Below are 20,903 nucleotides of genomic sequence, written 5' to 3'. Positions count from 1 at the left end.
AGCCTCCCCCAGCCACTTGATCCAATTGTTCAATCCTATCTCCTCATAACACCCTGTCGGGAATTATCTATCCCCTCTTCTTTGCATTCCCCCCCATTCTTAGTATTAATCACTATTTAATATAGTCTATGCTTTAGCTATTTAGCTTGCTTATTATTTTATTTTTCCAATAAATTATAAACTTCATGAAGGCAGAGGGTTTTGTCTGCTTCGTTCACAAATAGTGAACAAATAGATGAAATACATCACACTATCTAGAAAAGTCCCAGATACACTCTGTAAATAGTTACAGAATATAGGACTGTATATCCTGTGTATATATATATATATATATATATATATATCCCTTCATCATGCTGTGAATTATGTGCATCCAGGTCCTAAACCTTACATGTCTTGGAATTCCTTCACAGAATGCATTGCATATAAGAAAAGTGTTTGCTGATGATGGTCAGTGCTTCTATATATTCATTAAATGAAGTAAAATAGTGAAAGCCCCAAATTACGGTGACTGGCACAGAATAAGAACTAAGTAACTGACAGCTGGTTTTATATCGTTATCTACATAATTAGTAGTGTTTTTCAGAACCCCACCATCCCAAAGTAACGCATTTAAGGCTCAAAAAGTACATCTGTACCCAATCATTGTGTCAATAATGGCAAGGGAGTCAAAACAAGAGGAAGACAGAAGGGAGGTGAATATCAGTTTTGTGACTCTTTAAACTTTTCAGAAGTATAGTGCATTCCTAGGATGTGTGAGATGTTACCAAATGAATCCTTTGTTTCAACAAATGTTTACAGAGACCTACTCTGTACCAGACATGGAGTTAAACTAGCGCTTATTGGAAAAGAAGAAGAAGATCTATTTCTTGCTTTGAGAAGCTTGTAATCTTGCATGAATGATAAACAATTATATAGATTATGGCAAGAGGCACAAGCAAAAAGTGATACGGGGCAGCAAGCCATTCAGTCTAAACTGTGGGCTTCAGGGAGGACTTTCTGGAGGAGATATAGTCAGAGTATTTTCACCAGAATGGCATGCATTGCCTGTTTCAATAGACATTGTCTATTATAAAAGCCCAGTTGCTACTCTCTTACACCACTAAGGCAAGAGTAGGAGAAGTAAATGGACTTTTAGAGTTGATCGTTTATATTTATTCTTTCTAAATCCCTCATAAAACTTTCATAGCTGTTCCACCAGTATGCATGGATAAAATTAATCTTTATTTTTCGCTCCTCTAAACTCTAGCATTCCGGCACTAAAATTCAGTAAATGCAACAGAATTCGGTACCTGCAACACGTGAAGGATTACAATCCGACGTGCCTGTTCAATGTCCCATTTTCTGATAAGCTAAGTGATTACCCGTATTGTGGAAACAAGAAGTTGGATGAAGGAGAAGAGTGCGACTGTGGCCCTGTTCAGGTATTTGCAAATGATGTTGTGCTTAAATTACAAAGTTTGTGCTCAGCTAGAACCTAGGCAGGTAAGTAGCCTTTAATCAACCATATTTCTTGCAAAGTGTTAAATAATGTGTTTCTTTGTCTCATTTTGAAACAAGTTATTGGCGTAGCCTCATTGCAAGGCATCTTACCAAGTCATGAATTACGCATAATGATCTTGCTGGAGACCCACAGTATCACATTTGCCTCGTTTATATATTAATTGGCTCTTCTTGTGAGAAAACCCCCTAGATGTCATTAAGTCTGATCTCATGCCCAGTAGGAATGTGTTCTCCACAGTCAGTCAATTGAGTTTTACTCAGGACCTTAGGAAGCTTGTCTATATCGCAGTTGGACAGTTCATGTGATTAGAAAACTCTGTCTTAATTGAGCAGAAAACTTCTAACCTTCCACATATTTATTACAGCCTTGGTCTCTGGAACACTTAGAAGAAGATTTAAGACAAATGTTTGAGTCATTCTTTTTTTTTTTTAATTTAAAAAAAAATATCTATTTTGAGAGAGAACGAGAGAGAGCACGAGTGGGGAAAGGGCAGAGAGAGACGGAGACAGAGAATCCCAAGCAGGCTCCATGCTGTCAGCTCACAGCCGGATGTGGGGCTCAAACTTATGAACCTTGAGATCGTGACCTGAGCCGAAAGCGAGAGTTGAAGTCTTAACCAACTGAGCCACCCAGGTGCCCCTAGAGTAATTCTTAATCTGCTTTTCTCCAACATAGAGGCTATTTTGGTTGAGAGCTTATCATGTAGGTATGAGTCCTAAACAGCTACTTCTCAAGTTATGTGTATGTATATCACCTGGGGATGTTGTTAATTGTGGATTTTCTAATTCAGGAGGCCTGAAGTGAGGCAGAGATCCTTTATTCCTAACAACCACCAAGGTCACATTGATATTACTGGACTGAAGACTGTATTTGTGGTCCACACACTATAGGCACTCTACAGTTCAAAATAAATCTAATTGTGTGGCGAACCAGAGACTGCACGATCGGAGTGGGGACAGTGACATGTCCAGAGTTTTCAAATGTCTCACCTTAAATGTGAAGAGGCTCTTAACTTTGGAAATTGATGCGTCTGCCCATGCCTGTTCTTTAAAATAGTTCTACAGTTTTATTCTAACATATGAAGTGCTGTCCAGACAGGATGCAGATAATTTCTTTTGAATTTAAAAAAAAAAAATTTAACGTTTATTTCTTTTTGAGACAGAGAGAGACAGAGCATGAACTGGGGAGGGTCAGAGAGAGGGAGACACAGAATCTGAAACAGGCTCCAGGCTCTGAGCTGTCGGCACAGAGCCCGATGCGGGGCTCGAACTCACGGACCACGAGATCATGACCTGAGCCAAAGTCGGCCGCTTAACCGACTGAGCCACCCAGGCGCCCCTTCTTTTGCAATTTTAATTTCGTTGGAGGAGACAGGGCCTAAGTGTCCATGAGTTTTTGATGAAACGTTAACAACAGCAACAAAATCCAGCCTGAAATACTTAGCATCTTGAGAAAAATGTTAAATTATGTCTTCAGAAGTTCTATTATTTCATATTAAACCTTTAGTATAAAGCAGTAGCAGGACCCTTCCTTCCAAAGAGTGGAAAGGAAAATGGAAGGTCAGAAGCTTTGGGCTTTGTACCCTGCCAGGGAAAATGCACTGAGTGTGGAGTACTGAATGGCCAAACAGGAAGGAAACAAAGTAAAAGTCCCAAAGACCAGTTACAAGGAATCCTCTTCACATACATGTCATAACCAAGGATAATGCATTTGCATTTCAAACCGAAAGACAAGTAACGATATGTTATATACACGCACAGCTTATTAAACGGGAGCCTAACTACCAACCCATTTCCTATCTTTAACTTTTGCTTGTTGCCAGGAGTGCAGCAATCCTTGCTGTGATGCAAACAAATGTGTGTTGAAGCCAGGATTTACTTGTGCCGAAGGAGAATGTTGTGAATCTTGTCAGGTAAGGACCTTTGCTAAGACTGGGTTCTCCGTTTTCAGTTTATTAAGGATACAGAGGACCACAGAATTGTCTGTCCGTTACTAGTTACATTACTAATCCCAGATTAGGGTTATGCTTGCTTGGCCCCAATAAAGCTTCTTCTGAGATGTTCTGGCAGCTTCTTCTGAGATGTTCTGGCGTCTAAGTCCTGGCAGTGATCTATGGTCTGGGGAGTGAAGAAGCAGGTATCATATGGTCTGTTAGGAATAGAATTATATGCTCAACATTACTCTTGTTCTTGGCCAACCTTTACGAAATCATTACCAACCTATTTAACCTCAGCTTGGGTGTCATTCTAACAACAGTGAAATAGAAGGGAAAAGGATTATACTGGGATTTAAAAGTGGGGAATAACTAGTACATGGAGATCTATTCCCAGAAAGGGCAATCAGAAGTCCAAATGACTCTGTCCAAAGGTTTAATGACATTTCTTTCACCCACTATGTTCGGAACTCACAAAGGAAAGGAAACATGTCTTCTTCATCTTCAAATCTTTCTAGAACTCATCGCAATTCAGTGCCTATTGAGTGGCTGAATAAGAGAATATTTTCATGCACTTTCCTCCAGCAATGAGTCAGGGCACTTTTCTAGTTCATACGGAGAGATGTGATTTCTTGGGAGTGGAAATGCCTCATTATAGATACAGGCAGGAGGGGGTCCTGGTTGTGTGTGTGCTGGGGACGGAATGTACCAGAGCAAGATGAGCAGAGCACTTGCTCACCTCTCCATTTTATGTCCTTTCTGGTTCTGCCCAATGCTATTCTAACCATCCTGTCACTCCTGAAATTACATAAGCACCAAGGCATTTACAAATGATAACAATTCTCAGTGGAATGGAGAAGAAAGTCACGATCCAACCTTCAAACTTTTTTTTTTTTTTTACGATAAATTAAATGGGTCAACCCTCCCCTACTGACTTAACCTTAAGCTACCTGAATGTGCCCAAGATTTAGTCTTCTTTGTTTTTCTTCAACAGATGAAAAAATCAGGGTCCATGTGCAGGCCAGCAAAAGATGAATGTGATTTTCCTGAAGTGTGCACGGGCCACTCTTCTGCATGCCCTATGGACAAATTCCAAGTAAATGGTGTTCCTTGCAAGAATGCAAAAGGTTACTGCTTCATGGGGAAATGCCCCACCCGGGATGATCAGTGCTTTGAACTCTTTGATAACGGTGAGAGACGATTACCGCAAATGGCTGATAACGATAATAGCCATTATTTCTATTATTATCCTGTAAAAATGTATGGGCAAGATTGAAGATAACGCCGTTTGTGGCATTCTTCCCAGATATCACCTAGAATCTCTCTGGATATTACCTTTAATACTAGTTGATATTACCATTAACGTTAATTAACTGCCTAGGTATGTGGGTTAAGGTATGTTTGTTACTTTTTTTTATATCCCCACTCTGCCGTAAAATATCTTCCTGATGCAATAGGATAGTTTTAAAGCGATTTATTTATCCCATTCTGCCTCACCGCCCCGTGATACTGACATTTCAATTAGATTAGAAAAATAAGGTATTTTGTGATGTATAACATTCATGTTTTTATTGCGTTACTTTAATCATACTACTTTGGATCCTAGAGGTGAAAGACAGTTCTGATCTCTGCTATGAGATGAATAAAAAGGGAAATAGATTTGGATACTGCAAAAATAAGGAAAACGGATTAATTCCCTGCGAAGAGAAGTAAGTACCACGTAAAGAAAAGCAAGTGCTTTCTAAGAGTGTTTTTGTGAAATCAGAACCAGAATGGCTCTTGTTCTGGCAGCTGCTAACCTCTTTTGATTGAGATTAGGAAGAAAGGGAGTGAGGCAGCAAGGACACAACCCTGGCAGTGGAACCGGCATTTATGTACTGTAGTTATGAGCTGGAGGTCGTGGAATATAAGGAAGGAAGATGGGCAAGAGTTAAAATTCCTAGGAAAGAAAGGGAAGAAGAGAAGCTGCAAAAAATAGGAAAGAGCAAACAGGAGGAGGAGGAGGAAAGTAAAGTGGGAAGGGGTGGAAAGAAGCAGAAAGAAGGAAGCGAGTGAAGCCATATCCAGAAAGAAACGTAGAACTTGAAACTGGAAGGAAGGGGAGAAGTGAACGATCTGATTTTAAAAACCATGAGCTGTGTTATTCTTCCAGACTTGTTACGCTCAGAAAGGCTTTTTTTTTTTTATGTGCCACAGAGGGATATGGACTGAAAACAAATGATAAAAGACTTAGGTCGAGTTTGACTTAGCTCCTAAATATACTAGGTGAAACTGGACGATCCCTTAACCTCCTCTTCCTTCCAATTGTTGCCCAATCTGTCAAATGGGTGTTATAATAATAGCAAAGTCATAGGTTTGCTGTGAGAATTAACTGGGTGCTCTGTGCCACAAAGAGATTCGAATGTCTTGATTAACATTATGCTAACTCAAATGACTAATAGGAAATATTCTTCTGGAAACGTGAGCTAGTGTTGATTTGTGACAATCACAGAGATCTAAAGAAATACGATCGTTCTGCATCACAGTTCCCAGAGTCAGGACTGTGACTGTCCAACCTTTCATCCCGCCTCTCTCGGTGCTTCGGCAGCCCACTGATAAGCCTGGGTCTAGAGAAAAGTTACCAAACTGCTTCACTGCTGGTCTCGTCTCTATGAAATCCTTATTTCCTGGTCCCAAGTCTGAGAATATTCTCCCTTTCCTTCAGAGATGTCAAATGTGGGAAGATACACTGCAGCAGAGGGAAGCACTTGTCTCTACCTGGAGAAGAAAAGATCAATCACCTTAAGAAGGTTTCAAAGAAGAATGTCACTACTGAGTGCAAAACTTTTAGTTCATACCACAATTCTAAAGATTTGGGCCTGGTTGCTTCTGGAACAAAATGTGGAGATAAAATGGTAAGATGAAAGCCTTTTGTTCTATTAAAACTTCTTGGTTCTGTCACTTGAAAACATTACTTTTTGTAATTGGTTCCTGAGGGCCTATATATGCGAAAGCAGAAACAAATGGGCAATGTTTTTATTTTTTATGGAGCAAAGTAGTAATAACACGATACTAAATATTCATTTCGCCTAATCTCTGTTAGACAAAATGATGTGTAAATGTTATAAGTGTGCTTAATTAGTATCTTACAGTAGACATCTAGTGAAGTTATAGGCATAATTTTTCAAATTAGTTTGACTATGAAGTAGCTATAGGTTCTTCAATTATGTTATTAATTCAGCCACATTTATTGCCCATTATTACCACCATACTGTGGTGCCAGTGACCATGCTGTATACAAATGATATAAAGATGACTGTACTTGAGAACTTCATAGATTGCATTAAATATTAAAATCAAACACAAGTGCTTTCATAGTGTTGTGACCAATATACATTCAAGCCCAAAGGAAGAAGTGATTGACTTTACTCGTAAAACACAAAAGGCATCTTATGATGCCATTAAATGAGTGACGTTTCAGCTTTGAGGTAATGAATATTTTTCAATGCAGACAAAATGAGAAAAGACTTTAAAAAATTGTTTTAATGTTTATTTTTGAGACAGAGAGAGAGAGAGAAAGCAGGGGAAGAGCAGAAAGAGAGGGAGACACAGAATCCGAAGCAGGCTCCAGGCTGAGAACTCCAGAATCTGACGCAGGGCTGGAACTCATGAACGTTGCGATCATGACCTGAGCCCAAGTCAGATGCTTAACCGACTGAGCCACCCAGGTGCCCCGAGAAGAGGCTTTTTAGAAAGAAATACTAACATAATATGCAAAGATACAGTGTGTATGGCATAGTCAGATAACTGGGAAATTTTGGTGTGACAGGAGCTTTGGGTGAAATATCAGAAAATGAAATTGAGCAGCTAGAATAAGGCCAGATTAGAAAGGGTGTATTATTCCAAGATGAAAAGTTGAGAATGGACACTAAAAATAATAGCCAACTCATCAAGGTTTATAAACACAGGAATATATGGAAAATATAATACTTTCAAAAAAATCAGTTATTCTGAAATAGTATGGCTTCTTTCTGTAATACACCTCCTTTCCTCCCATACCACCATCCCCAAACATTACAGTGTCATTCATATCATGTGATAGAGAAATGAATTGGAAAACAAAATTCATAATGTAAAAAAGGGAACTAGAATTTTAATAATTTAATGGAGCCCTATATTGCAAATCCATATTCTTAACTACTACAATTTCCCATTATAACAACTAAATATCAAAATGGTGAGGAATGTGTATTTGTGAAATTTTAGGTATGTGTACCAACCACATGCTAGAAAGTTCAAGGACTTTCAATGGTAGAGTATATGAGGCACCACGTTAAAGAAAATATCAGTTTCTTATTCACTCCAGATAAGAAAAGTCATCCAAAAATACCAACAAAATTTTTTTTTAATGTTTATTTATTTCTGAGACAGAGAGAGACAGCATGAGTGGGGGAGAGGCAGAGAGAGAGGGAGACATAGAATCAGAAGCAGGCTCCAGGCTCTGAGCTGTCAGCACAGAGCCCGACGCGGGGCTTGAACTCACAAACCGTGAGATCATGACCCAAGCCGAAGTCGGTCGCTCAACTGACTGAGCCACTCAGGCACCCCCAAAATTGTTTTGTTTTTTAAGAGATAAACAAAATTGACAAACCTTTAAACAGGCTGACCAAGAAACAAAGGGAAGAGGATTCAAATAATGAAATTATAAATGACAGAGGAGACCTCACAGCTGATATCACAGAAATAGAAAGTATCATAAAAAATACTATGGATAATTCTACAAGTTGAATATTTAAAAGAAATGGATAAATTCTGAAAAACATACAACTTACCAAAATTAAATGATGAAGAGAGAGAACATCTGAATAAACCAAGAGAGATCAAATCAATAATTAATAATCTCCTAACAAAGAAAAATCCTGGATCAGATGGTTTCACATGTGAATTCTATCAAATATTTAAAGAATTAATGTCATTCCTTCTCATCATCTCAAAAAATCAAACAGGAGGAGACACTTCCAAACTCATTTTATGTGGCCAGCATTATGCTCTATCAAAGCCAGAAGAGGAAACTATAAGAAAAGAAAATTATGGGCTAATATGGTTGATGAACATAGATGCAAAAATCCTAACAAAAATATTAGTAAACTGAATTCAGTAGCACATTAAAGGGATTATACACCATAATCAAGTAGGATTTATTCATGAGATGCAAGGATGAGTCTACTTACACAAAGTAATCAATGATACACCTCATTAAGAGAGTGAAATACAAAAATCATATGACCATCTGAATAGATTCAGAAAAAGTATTTGGCAAAATTTAGAATCTTTTCATGATAAAAACTCTCAACAAATTCTGTATGGAAGGAATGCACCTCAATATTATAAAGGCCATATGTGGTAAACCCACAACTAATATCATACTCAATGGTGAAAAGTTGAAAGATTTTCCTTTAAGATCAGGAACAAGAAAAGTGTACCCACTCTCGCCACTTCTAGTGAGCATAGTACTGGAATTACCAGCCAAAGCAATTAGGCAAGAAAAAAACAACAGGCATTCAATTCAGAAAGGAAGAAGTTAAATTTTCTGTTTGCAGGTGATATGATCTTATATATAGAAAACCCCAGGGATACCTGGGTGGCTCGGTCGGTGAAGTGTCCAACTCTTGGCTTCAGCTCAGGTCACAATCTCAGCTTCATGAGTTCAAGCCCCGCATTGGGCTCTGTGCTGGCAGTCCAGAGCCTGCTTGGGATCCTCTCTCTCTAAACTCTCTGCCCTTCCCCCACTTGCACTGTCTCTGTCTCTCTCAAAATAAATAAATAAACTTAAAAAAGAGAGAAAACCCTGAAGGCTCCATCAAGCAACTATTAGAACTTATAAGTGAATTCAGTAAAGTTGCATGATAAAGAACAACATAGAAAAATTAGTCGCATTTCTGTACACTAAAGAAAAAAAAAACCTATCTGTAAAAGAAATTAAAAAAAACAACAACCCCATTTATAATAGCATCAAAAACAATAAAAATGTTTAGGAGTGAATTTAACCAAGAGGTGAAAAGTCCATAGACTGAAAATTATTAAAGACGATCCAAAAATATGTAGGAACGATGAAAGATCTTGAATCACCAAAGCAATCTTGAGCAAAAAGGAACAAAGCTGGAGGCATCACACTTCCTTATATCAAACAATATTACAAAGCTATACAGTAATAAGAACAGCATGGAACCGACATTTAAAACATGCACATATAGGCCAATGGAATTGAATAGAGATACCAGAAATAAATTTATGCGTATATAGTCAACTAATCATTGACAAAGCACCAACAATACACAATGGGGAAAGGATAGTCTTTTGAATAAATGGTTCTGGGAATACTACACATGCAAAAGAATGAAACCGGATTCTTAACTTACACCGAAGAACTCAAGATCCTTTAAGGTATGAAACAGTAAAGCACCTAGAAGAAAACATAGGAGAAAATCTCCTTGTCATTGGTCTTTGTGATGATTTTTGTTTTGTTTTGTTTTGTATGTGACACAGACAAAAAAGCAAAAATAAATAAGGGGGGCTGTATCAAAGTAAAACATTTCTTCAGCAAAGGACACAATCAAGAAAAGGAAAAAGGCAACCAATGGAATGGAAGAAAAGATCTCCAAACCATATATCTGATAGAGTTAATATACAAAAGCTTTAACTAATTCATACAGCTGAAGAGCAAAAAACCTCAACAGTCCAATTAAAAAAAAAGGCAAAGGACCTAAATGGACACTTTTTCCAAAGAAGATATGCAAATGACCAACAAGGAAATGAAAAAGAGTTCAACATCATTAATCTTCAAGGAAAAGTGAATCAAAGCCACTAAGAGCTGTCACCCCACACCTGTTTGGATGGCTATTCTCAAAAAGACAACAGGGCCGCCTGGGTGGCTCAGTCGGTTAAGCGGCCGACTTCGGCTCAGGTCATGATCTCGCGGTCCATGAGTTCAAGCCCCGCGTCGGGCTCTGTGCTGACAGCTCAGAGCCTGGAGCCTGTTTCAGATTCTGTGTCTCCCTCTCTCTCTGCCCCTCCCCTGTTCATGCTCAGTCTCTCCCTGTCTCAAAAAAAAAAAAAATAAATAAAATGTTAAAAAAAACATTTTAAAAAGACAACAAATAAAAAATGTTGGTGAGGCTGTGGAAAAAAGGAAACCCTTGTGCACTATTGGTGGGAATGTAGACTGGTACAGACATTATAGAAACAGTATAGCGGTTCCTCCAAAAATTAAAAATAGAACTACGCTATGATCCAGCACCCTCACTTTGGGCACATAACCGAAGAAACTGAAATCAGGATCTTGAAGAGATATCTGCACTCCTAATTTCATTGCACCATTATTTACAGTAGCCAAGATATGGAAACAATTTAAATGCCCTTTAACAGGAAAATGGATAGTGAAAATGTGATATGCATATAAAATATCACAATAATATATACTACATAATTATGGAATATATATAATGGAATATTATTTAGCTTTGAAAAAGAGGGAAATTCTGTCAGTTTCAGCCACCTGGATAAACTTGGAAGACTTTTCATGTATGCTAAGCAAGATAAAGCCTGACACAGAGACACAAATTCTGTATGATTTCACTTACGTGTGGAAGCTAAAGAAGTCAAAGTCACAAAAGCAGAGAGTAGAATGATGGTTGCCAGGTGGGGAAAATGGGGAGATGTTGGTCAAAGCATACGAATTTTCTGTTACCAGTAAATTCTGAAGGTTTAATGTAGAAGGTGGCTATAGTTAATGATACAGTAATGTATACTTAAAATTTTCTAAGGGGGTAAAATTTTAAGTGTTCTCAACACACACACAAAAGTAACTATTTGAGGGGATGGATGTGTTCATTGTTTTTGGTAATCATTTCACAATGTATACATTGTATATAAAATCATTACAATATGCACTTGAAATATATACAATTTTTATTTGCCAGTTATACCTCAATAGAGTTGGAAAAACATTTCCTGATACACGTTTTTTAAAAGAAATAGGCAAAAATCGGAGTGACTGGGTGGCTCAGTCAGTTAAGCATCTGACTCTTGATTTTGGCTCAGGTCATGATCTCATGGTTTGTGGGATTGAGCCCCGAATCCGCTCTGCACTGACGGTGTGGAGCCTATTTGGGATTCTCTCTCTCTCTCTCTCTCTCTCTCTCTCTCTGCCTGCCCCCCACGCCCGCACTCACATACTCTCTCTGTCTCTCAAAATAAATAAATAAGCATTAAAAACATAAAGATAAAACAAATAGGTAAATATAAAAATAACAGTTAAAAACTTAAAAATTGGGCAGGGCGCCTGGGTGGCTCAGTCAGCTGAGCGTCCGACTTCAGCTCAGGTCATGATCTCACAGTTCGTGAGTTCAAGCTCTGCCTCAGGCTCTGTGCTGATGGCTCAGAGCCTGGAGCCTGCTTCGGATTCTGGGTCTCCCTCTCTCTCTGCCCCTCCCCCACTTGTGCTCTGTCTCTCTCTGTCTCTCAAAAATAAAGGTAACAAAATTTTTCAAAAAGAAAAAATTTAAAAAATGGGCTAAGATAAGCCAGGCAATAATTATAAGCAACAAAAACAACAATAATTTCGTTATAACATGTACAAAAAAGTAACAAGCAAAATGGAAAACAAAGTTAATAAGCATAAATAAGAAGATTAATTGATATGAAAAACAACCAAATGCACAGTTGACAACGGTGGTATAGCAAGCATGGATCTTATTGAACCAAAAGAAAACTTGCAGGATGCCTGGGTGGCTCAGTCGGTTCATCATCTGACTCTTGATTTTGGCTCAGGTCATGATCTTGCCGACGTGGAATCAAGCCCCAGGTCCAGGTGTGCGCTGAGCATGCGGTCTGCTTGGGATTCTTTCTGTCTCCCTCTCTCTCTGCCTCTCTCTCTCAAAATAAATAAAAAGAACAAATACACTTTAAAAAAACAGAAAAAGAACACTTGATAGAAATAATAACATAAATTGTTGCACTTACAACTGTAGAATCTTTGCTAGGTTAACATTTGAAGAATTAGTAAGGATTCAGGCATTTTAATGGTGAGTTTGTATATAACAGTGTTTGATTGTACGCTACATTAATTTCAAATACCTCATCAAACATTTATGGAGGATTTCTTCTACAGAAGATTCTACATGTGGTTTTTTTTTAATATAATACAAAAAAAATCATGTAAATTCTAAGAGCAAGTCATTAATTCGTATTGGTAACTTTATTCCCAGGTGTGCAGCAATGGTGAATGTGTGAAACTTGAAAAGGTCTACAATTCAACCAATTGCTTGTCTCTGTGCAGTGAAAATGCTGTAAGATTTGGCTCCTTTTTAAATTAATGTCTTGCCAGTCATTTGTTTACATAGAACTTCATTCCTGAGCGTGTGTGTGTGTGTGTGTGTGTGCGCATGTGTGTGTGTATGAGTGTTGATTTTTAAATAAAATACACATTTGGGATCCATGTTTTCATGTATCATCCATAAAATTGATCTAAAGATCCAAACCAGGTATGACTTATAGATATTGCCAGTATTACAAGTATATAGTTTTATCATTGGACTGGTAATCTAGAAACCTAGGAACTTATGTACATATGAAGTTGAAACCTAAAGGATCTATCATAATGTCACTTGTAGTAAAATTATAACAATGTCAACATTAATCGAAAGCTTTTGACCAAATAACAAAAATTGTATATATGTATATGTATATATGTATATGTATATGTATGTATATGTATATGTATATACATATATGTATATGTAAATGTATATATACACACACATATATATAAATATATATAATTACTAAACACTACCTGATACTACCAGTACCTAGCAGTTTGCATTTGTGGGTAACATTTTTCCTTAGTGCAATTAATCAGTAACACTTATATATAAGTTGTATATGTATCAGGTACCCTTCCAAGTACTTTACATATATTACATTTTAAACACTTCATAACAGCCTCAAAAGCGAGTACTATTCTTATGCCCAATATTACAGGTGGAGAATAAGTCACATGATGTTGTGTTGAAGGAAAAGCTGAAATATAAGTACAGAAAGAGTGCATATCCTTAATCATTACACAATGGTCTTTGAAGAAGAAAACATTGCACCACTCTTTTTTCTCATATTAACGTTATCTCGTTATTACTAAGGCTAGTTAGAGCCAGCTGTGTGGCTATGATATGTCTAACTCTAACAGGGCTCTTCTTTTAATAACACTCATGTCTTCTAGAAAGATAAGTAAAGCCATCTAATTCATCTGGTTTTGAATTTGTTAGAATCATTCTCTTGTCCAAAGGCCACCTTCAAAAGTTGCTGCTTCTTGTAATTTCATTTATTTATTTGTTTCCAATGTTGATTTTGATATGCAGTTTAGTTAATTAATCAGTAAAAGTGTGTGTGCATGTGCGTGTGTGTGCGTGTGTGTGTGTGTGTGTGATGTAGAACCAGCACCAAGCTAAGCGAGGTACAAAACACACATATAACCTGATAAAATTATATGATTAACTATTCTTCCAGGTGGATGGCCCTGAACTTCAGTGCCAGTGTGAGGAAGAACAGGAACATGTGGACTGGGGAGAAAACTTAAATGCTACCAGTGAGCATTCTAGAATATAATATCAAAAGCCTAGACAATGAGAAAGCTTGTTTTCCTTATTTCCCAAGTCTAATACGTATATGTTGTGTTTCCGTGTGGATTTGTATGGTCTTTTTACTATTTTGCATATTGAAACACCTAAATTTGAGTATACTACAATTGCTGTTTCAATTAATGTATCTTCTTCTACTTATATTTGGATAGGATCTTCTAAGAAACTGTAACACAACAAGGCCTTTTTATAGTCAATTAACAACTAACAGTCAACACATTTCCTGCCGATTGTTGTTCTTAAACATAACGGACTCTCAGGTTGAGTGTCAGTTGTTAATACACATGATAATTTGTATAATGTTTTGGTCTTCTACTTTATATTTTAAAAAAATGGAGGAAGGGGACATTAAAGTCCTTTAAGTAAGGGAGAAGCTGGATTATAATAGCTCAGTTAATACTCCCTTATCCTAAGGTTGATGTCCTGGCTAAAGCTTATGTTTTTTAATGTTGCAGATATATCCATCCTGGTTGTTGTGCTTGTCCTGGTGATTATTGGTGTAGGGGTTGTCACATTATTAATTCGTTACCAAAAATGTATTAAGCTGAAGCAAATCCAGAGGTATGTATTTTCTGTCTAGTGAAATGGGACCACTACTAACGATATATAAGCTCTGTCACTGTAGACGATATTCCCTGGGGGAGAAGTCTAAGCCTCTTCCTGAAGACGAAGTAAGAGTAACAGTAAATCAAGCTTTTACATATTTATGTTCTCATCTCCAAACCCTTATCCCGATGGTTCCCAAAGTTTTGCTACACATTGGAATCATAGAGATTTTTTACAAGAATACAAGAATTTTTTAGTTTCTCCCTCCAATTAAATTGTTATAGGGTGCAACCTGAGTATCAATCGTTTAGAAATCTCCTAGATGATTAAATATTAACCACAGGCATACCCCGTAGCTTATGTCAATATTCAACTTCCTCTTGACAGCCCACCGAGAGAGACACTGGGAGTGGAGAATAAAGGATACTTCGGTGATGAGCAGCAGACAAGGACTGAGCCCATCTTTCCCGACATTCATCCCCTCCACGTAAGCCAATGTCACTTGCAACAGCGGACTGATTTAAAAAGTAGTTGCATGTGTATTCGAAGTAGAACTAGCCCTAAGCTAAGTGATATGGGAGGTGCTAAAGAACAGTTTAACGTGATTCCACACCAGTGAAGCCTTTGGTCTACATGTGGGGAAGGAAAAAATGGCAGGACATAAGCAAAGCAAGACACTATTTCACAGCAGAATCTATGAGTTAAATAAAATATTGATTTGTGCACTATCAGAAAAATTTACAAACGTAAACTATATTTTGGGACATAAAACAAGTCAGTAAATTTAAAAGAATGGGAGTCATACACAATGTTACCAAAACAAAACTTTATTAAAAATCAGTAACAGGGGTGCCTGGGTGGCTCAGTCGGTTAGGCGGCCGACTTCGGCTCAGGTCATGATCTCGCGGTCCGTGAGTTCGACCCCCACATTGGGCTCTGTGTTGACAGCTCAGAGCCTGGAGCCTGTTTCAGATTCCGTGTCTCCCTCTCTCTGACCCTCCCCTGTTCATGCTCTGTCTCTCCCTGTCTCAAAAATAAATAAAACGCCAAAAAAAATTTAAAAAAAACCAGTAACAGAAAACTATTGCAAAAAATCTCCAAATGAAAATTAGATAATAAATTCTAAAGAACACCTGGGTCAAATAAAAAATCAATAGGGAAAATGGAAAATACTTTAAACTAAAGGAAAATGAAACAATACCTACCAAAATTTGTGGGAAGTAGTGAAACCAGTAAAGGAGAGTTTATAGCACTAAATACTTATGCTAGAAAAGAAAAAAGGTATCAGATCAATGACATCAGCTTTCATTTTAGGAAACTAAAAAAAGAAAAGCAAATAAAACTCCATGCCAATAGAGGACAGGAAAACGATAAATATTGGTCACCAATGAAACTAAAAACAAAACAAAACAAAATCCTGTAGGAAGACAATAAAAGCAAAAGCTGTTTTCCAGAAATTAATAAATCTTACAAACTTCCAGTCACACGAAGAGAAAACAGTACGAGAGTCAAAATGACTATCCGGAATCATAAAGGTGACATCCCAGGAGAGTAATGTCCCTTATTAAATTGACAATATTTTGAATATGGAGATTAATTTGAAAAATTATTATTTTAACATATATATATTTGACAGTGTAATTCAATAGTAAACTTTTTGAAAGTTTCAAATCACCAAAGCTTACTCATGAAGAAATAGATTACCGAAATATCTCCATATTTAAGGGAAAAATTGAATTTGTAGTAAAAAAACTTTCTACAAATAATAATAATAATAATGGGTGAATTCTACCAAACATATAAAGATGAAATATTACCAATTCTACATAAACTCTTCCAAAAAATGGGAAAGAATGGATACTTCCCAACTCTTTTAACAAGGACAGAATTTTTCTGTTATCCTTCTAGAGAAAAGCATTATAACACAGAAAACTGTTTGCCAATATTTCTAATAAATATAAGTGCATAAGTACTAAATTTTAGCAAATTGAATTTCACAATGCATAAAAAGGATATGGTATTGTGACCAAATGAGGGTTATCCTAGGAACGTAAGGAAAATTTAACATTAACAGACCAATCAAGCTAATCCACGGTATCATTTGGCAAAAAGTAAAATTATATGACCATCTCAATAGATGTGGGAAAAGCATTTGGAAAAGATGTAGTCTGTGTTCCTGATAAAACTCAGTAAATTAGGAACATAAGGGAACTTTCTGAACCTGGTGAAAGTATCTACCAAAAAACCTATAGCTGATATATTTATGGTTAAAAAAACTGAATACCTTTTCTATAACAACAGGAACACAGCAATGATGTCCACTCCCACCACTTCTATTGAACATTTTACTTGAGACTATAGCCATTACAATAAGGCAAAAAAAAAAAAAAAAATTAGAGAGAAAAAGAGTAAACCCTTTTGATTTGCTGAAGACACTATCATCTATAAAAAATCCTATACTAGGGGTGCCTGGGTGGCTCAGTTGGTTAAGCACCTAACTCTTGATTTCAGCTTAGGTCATGATCTCACAGTTTGTGAGATAGAGCCCCATATTGTGCTCTGTGCTGGCAGCATGGAGCCTGCTTGGGATTCTCTCTCTCCATCTGTCTCTGCCCCTCCCCCACTAGTGCGCTCGCTCGCGCTCTCTCTCTCTCTCTCAAAACAAATAAATAAATAAATCCTATAGTAAAAAAAGTGAATTTAGTAAGATTTTTTTTCAATATACGAAATTTATTGTCAAATTGGTTTCCATACAACACCCAGGGCTCATCCCAAAAGGTGCCCTCCTCAATACCCAGCACCCCCCCTCCCCTCCCTCCCACCCCCCATCAACCCTCAGTTTGTTCTCAGTTTTTAAGAGTCTCTTATGCTTTGGCTCTCTCCCACTCTAACCTCTTTAAGATTTTAAGATATGAATCTGTGCACAAGAACCTATTGTGTTTTCATATACAAACAAGAATATAGCTGGTTATGGAATTTCAAACATTCAGAAATTGACTTTACATTCGGATGCTAAAAGATCTGCCTTGGTCAATTCTTACTATAATACATAAAGAAACTCCCACTCTTCTCCAATGTAAGTTTGTTTTGTGAGTTCTTAGACTTCTTCAGTATAAGAGAATAACTTAGGGAAGAATATTTCCCCATGTGTTTTGATATTTGTACATTTACTAGGTGTTTTCTAGAGATAGCTAGAAAATTTATTGTGCAGGCTTAGAAAACGGTCATACTTGCCAGAACACTTAATTGCAAGGATAATAGTATCTCTTTTTCCTAGCAAAGAACTGCAGAGTCCTTGGAGAGACTTCCAACCAGTTTTTCAAGTCCGCACTACATCACACGGGTATGGTCCCTTACCCCCTTTCTGTTGGGTTGTGCTAGTCTGTGGCCATTTCAGTAATAATTTCGGTGTCACTTAACTATTTGCTGGTTCCTTGAAAAAGTCAAATAATATAACAAAGCTCTGAAAGCACCAAGATTTTCAACTGTCTATTTTTCAAATGAACAATTCTCATTATGCTGTCTATATTAGTAGCTAAAAGGGTGTGATTAAGATAGCTTTCAGTCTCTGGTTCCCCAGAATCCTCCTCTCCCACAAAAGGATCTCGGAGCGTGCCACCCAGTTGGGATGGGACTGAATGATCATTTCTCCCCATACCCCACTCAACCAGTACCATCCATTTTGACAAATTGTTTTTACTGGGGTTTCAACAGGGATGTTTTCGCAATGGAAACTCCAGCGCTTGAAAAATGTTTGGAAATCTCTTACCAAATACACGGTTGGAGAGATCTGCCACAAAGTTTACAAGGAAAAAAAAATGGCTTCGGATAAGGCTTCACTAATCAGGACTATCTCCCCATCGTCTCCCATAACAATGTACAAACTTTCTTAGATTGTTCATGGATCAAGAAGAGACTGTCTGCATGTGATGTGCTTGTGTGTATGTGTGTGTCTACGTGTGACATCTGGTACAGTTCCTGACACAGCACAATTTGTGTATTCCAGAAATCTGCAAATAAAGACCCAAGAGGAATCGCAGATCCCAGTCAAAGTGCCAAAGAGGTAGGTTCCTGGGACAGATGGTACCCCCACCCACTATTGATGGAGAGGGGACACCCTCTGTCCTTATAAGAAGAATAAGATGGTTGGAATTGTTTTCTCCCGTGTGCTAAAATTTCTAAGAGACAATTTAACAGAGTATGTTTCAGTCTGAGAGTTTCAAACCTGACTATGGGAGCAAGCCAGGATTTAATGGTGTCAGAGTCTTGGGCATTTTAGACATAACAGAAACAAAACTTCTTTCTTAGACTTTTCTTGCCCAGAGTATACACACTTACGGTTTCTCATGAAGAATTTTTTTTCAAATGTTTATTTATTTTTGAGAGAGACGGAGTGTGAACATGGGAGGGGCAGAGAGAGAGAGAGAGAGAGAGAGGAGACACAGAATCCAAAGCAGGCTCCAGGCTCTGAGCCGTCAGCACAGAACCCGACGTGGGGCTCGAACTCACAAACCGTGAGATCGTGACCCGAGCCAAAGTGGGGATGCTCAACCGACTGAGTCACCCAAACACCCCTCTCATGAAGAATTTTAAGGACCAAATAGCACTGGTAATTACGGAGAAAGTATCATTCCTAATGGAACAGTTATTTCATGTTTGCTTTATCAAAGTTTCACCTACTAAATCAATAACTGACTCTATCTGAGGGATGATTTCACTTTTTAAGTGCAATGGCTATATTAGAAAATTTATCAAAAAGTTGTGATTTTTGTCAAAAGGAGACAAAATGAGCACTGTGGCTACATTTCAGAGTTTCTGTTTTCATTCCTTCATTCATCCATTCATCGATTTCTATTGAGTTTCTACAATGTCCTGGGTTAATCAGAAATTTCCCCCACAAAACATTCTTTTTTCATCTTTTTTTTTTTTTTCATTTCAGAGAGACGTAGAGAGGGGAGCGGGGAGGGAGGGAGAGAACCTTAAACTGGCTCCACACTCAGTGCAGAGCCCTACATGGGGCTCAATCCCAATCGTGGGATCATGACCTGAGCCAAATCCAGAGTCAGCACTCAACTGACTGAGCCACCCAGGTGCCGCCCCCATAAAAAACATTCTTCACAAGAAATCTTGCCCAACACACTTTCTATGTTGGAATGGGGAAGGAAGGACTTTTCTAATGGTCCTTCCACTCCTTAATGATGGACATGTCTCATACTGACGAATGGAGAGAGATGGCCTTAATGCAAGAAAACTGTTTGGCGTCCTGTAATGGAAAACAAAATGATTTTCTCTCTTTTGTGATAGGCTTGTTCATTTCATAATGACTGCTTAATTAGCCATGGCTAAGGAGATCTGGAAAAAATGCGAACAAGCGTAGTACAACAGAATCCCGGAAAGTTGCTGTAATTAGCAGATAACAATGAGTAACTGAAATATAATGTGCCATAGACTTTAGAGAAAATAACTTCTTTTTACCCGTCTGTTTCTATTTAGAGCTTGAAACTGGATATCCAAAATGGCTGTGCAAGGCTAAGCTGAGGATTCTGGATGAAAGATCTTCATAACCCTCCCTCGATACTTGCTACACAAATTCCTGGTAGTTTTTCAAAAGTTCGTATCAAGACAGAAAATGTTGATGAGAAGCAACTTCTTTCTGTAATCTTTACCTGTAGAATTTACAGCCTGTAGTGTAGACATATGCTACAAAAAGATTCTTCGCGTTTTTCCAATGACTAATACAATATAATACAATAACAAAACTAATACAATACTAATACAATAGACTAATACAAAATAGTCTCCTTGCTCTAGTATTTTCCTAAAGAATGTCAATCTGGTTACTTTAAAAAAAGACTCTTAACCTTGAGGATATTAAATTACACCCCTGAGTCTAAGGAGCAAAACACTTCTTATAAAAGTTTATTTCTTTGGAATCATAAAACTACTGAACCTTAATTGGAATATGACACGATTGCCACTAATTCTGGTTTCAATGAAGTTCTCTCCTGCAGAAATGCCAAGGAATTCAGTGCAGGAAGTCATCTGATTCCACTAAATAATTAAAAGGTAGAGGGCTGTCTGGCTCATGTCTTATCAGTGAAGGAGGCAGGAGAATAGTCCTCTTCGCTACAGAATAGATCTTAAAATTGTGGCAGCAAAGGAGGACATGAGATGCTTCTGGTTAAATTCCTAGAATCTCATCTTAAATTCCTAAATTTTTAGAATTCCTTCTAAACCTGACAGAGAA

At 37.6% G+C, this 20,903-nt stretch overlaps 1 protein-coding gene across 1 annotated transcript in view; it reads left to right on the top strand.

Annotated features, from left to right (window-relative positions):
• ADAM7 (ADAM metallopeptidase domain 7) overlaps nucleotides 1-20,226 on the top strand; it is a 63,279-nt gene extending 43,053 nt beyond the window's left edge. The window contains exons 12-22 of the mRNA XM_042933846.1: nucleotides 1,250-1,424; nucleotides 3,327-3,416; nucleotides 4,432-4,627; nucleotides 5,044-5,146; nucleotides 6,142-6,331; nucleotides 12,683-12,763; nucleotides 13,980-14,058; nucleotides 14,566-14,671; nucleotides 15,044-15,143; nucleotides 18,663-18,719; nucleotides 20,150-20,226. Coding sequence (XP_042789780.1) covers nucleotides 1,250-1,424; nucleotides 3,327-3,416; nucleotides 4,432-4,627; nucleotides 5,044-5,146; nucleotides 6,142-6,331; nucleotides 12,683-12,763; nucleotides 13,980-14,058; nucleotides 14,566-14,671; nucleotides 15,044-15,143; nucleotides 18,663-18,719; nucleotides 20,150-20,194 — 1,222 coding nt within the window. The 3' untranslated portion in view covers nucleotides 20,195-20,226. The remainder of the gene's footprint in view (nucleotides 1-1,249; nucleotides 1,425-3,326; nucleotides 3,417-4,431; nucleotides 4,628-5,043; nucleotides 5,147-6,141; nucleotides 6,332-12,682; nucleotides 12,764-13,979; nucleotides 14,059-14,565; nucleotides 14,672-15,043; nucleotides 15,144-18,662; nucleotides 18,720-20,149) is intronic.
• The last annotated feature ends 677 nt before the right edge of the window (nucleotides 20,227-20,903 follow it).

This window comes from Panthera leo, chromosome B1 (assembly GCF_018350215.1).
Source record: "Panthera leo isolate Ple1 chromosome B1, P.leo_Ple1_pat1.1, whole genome shotgun sequence".
NCBI lineage: Eukaryota > Metazoa > Chordata > Mammalia > Carnivora > Felidae > Panthera > Panthera leo.
This window is presented reverse-complemented; position numbering and strand designations above follow the sequence as displayed.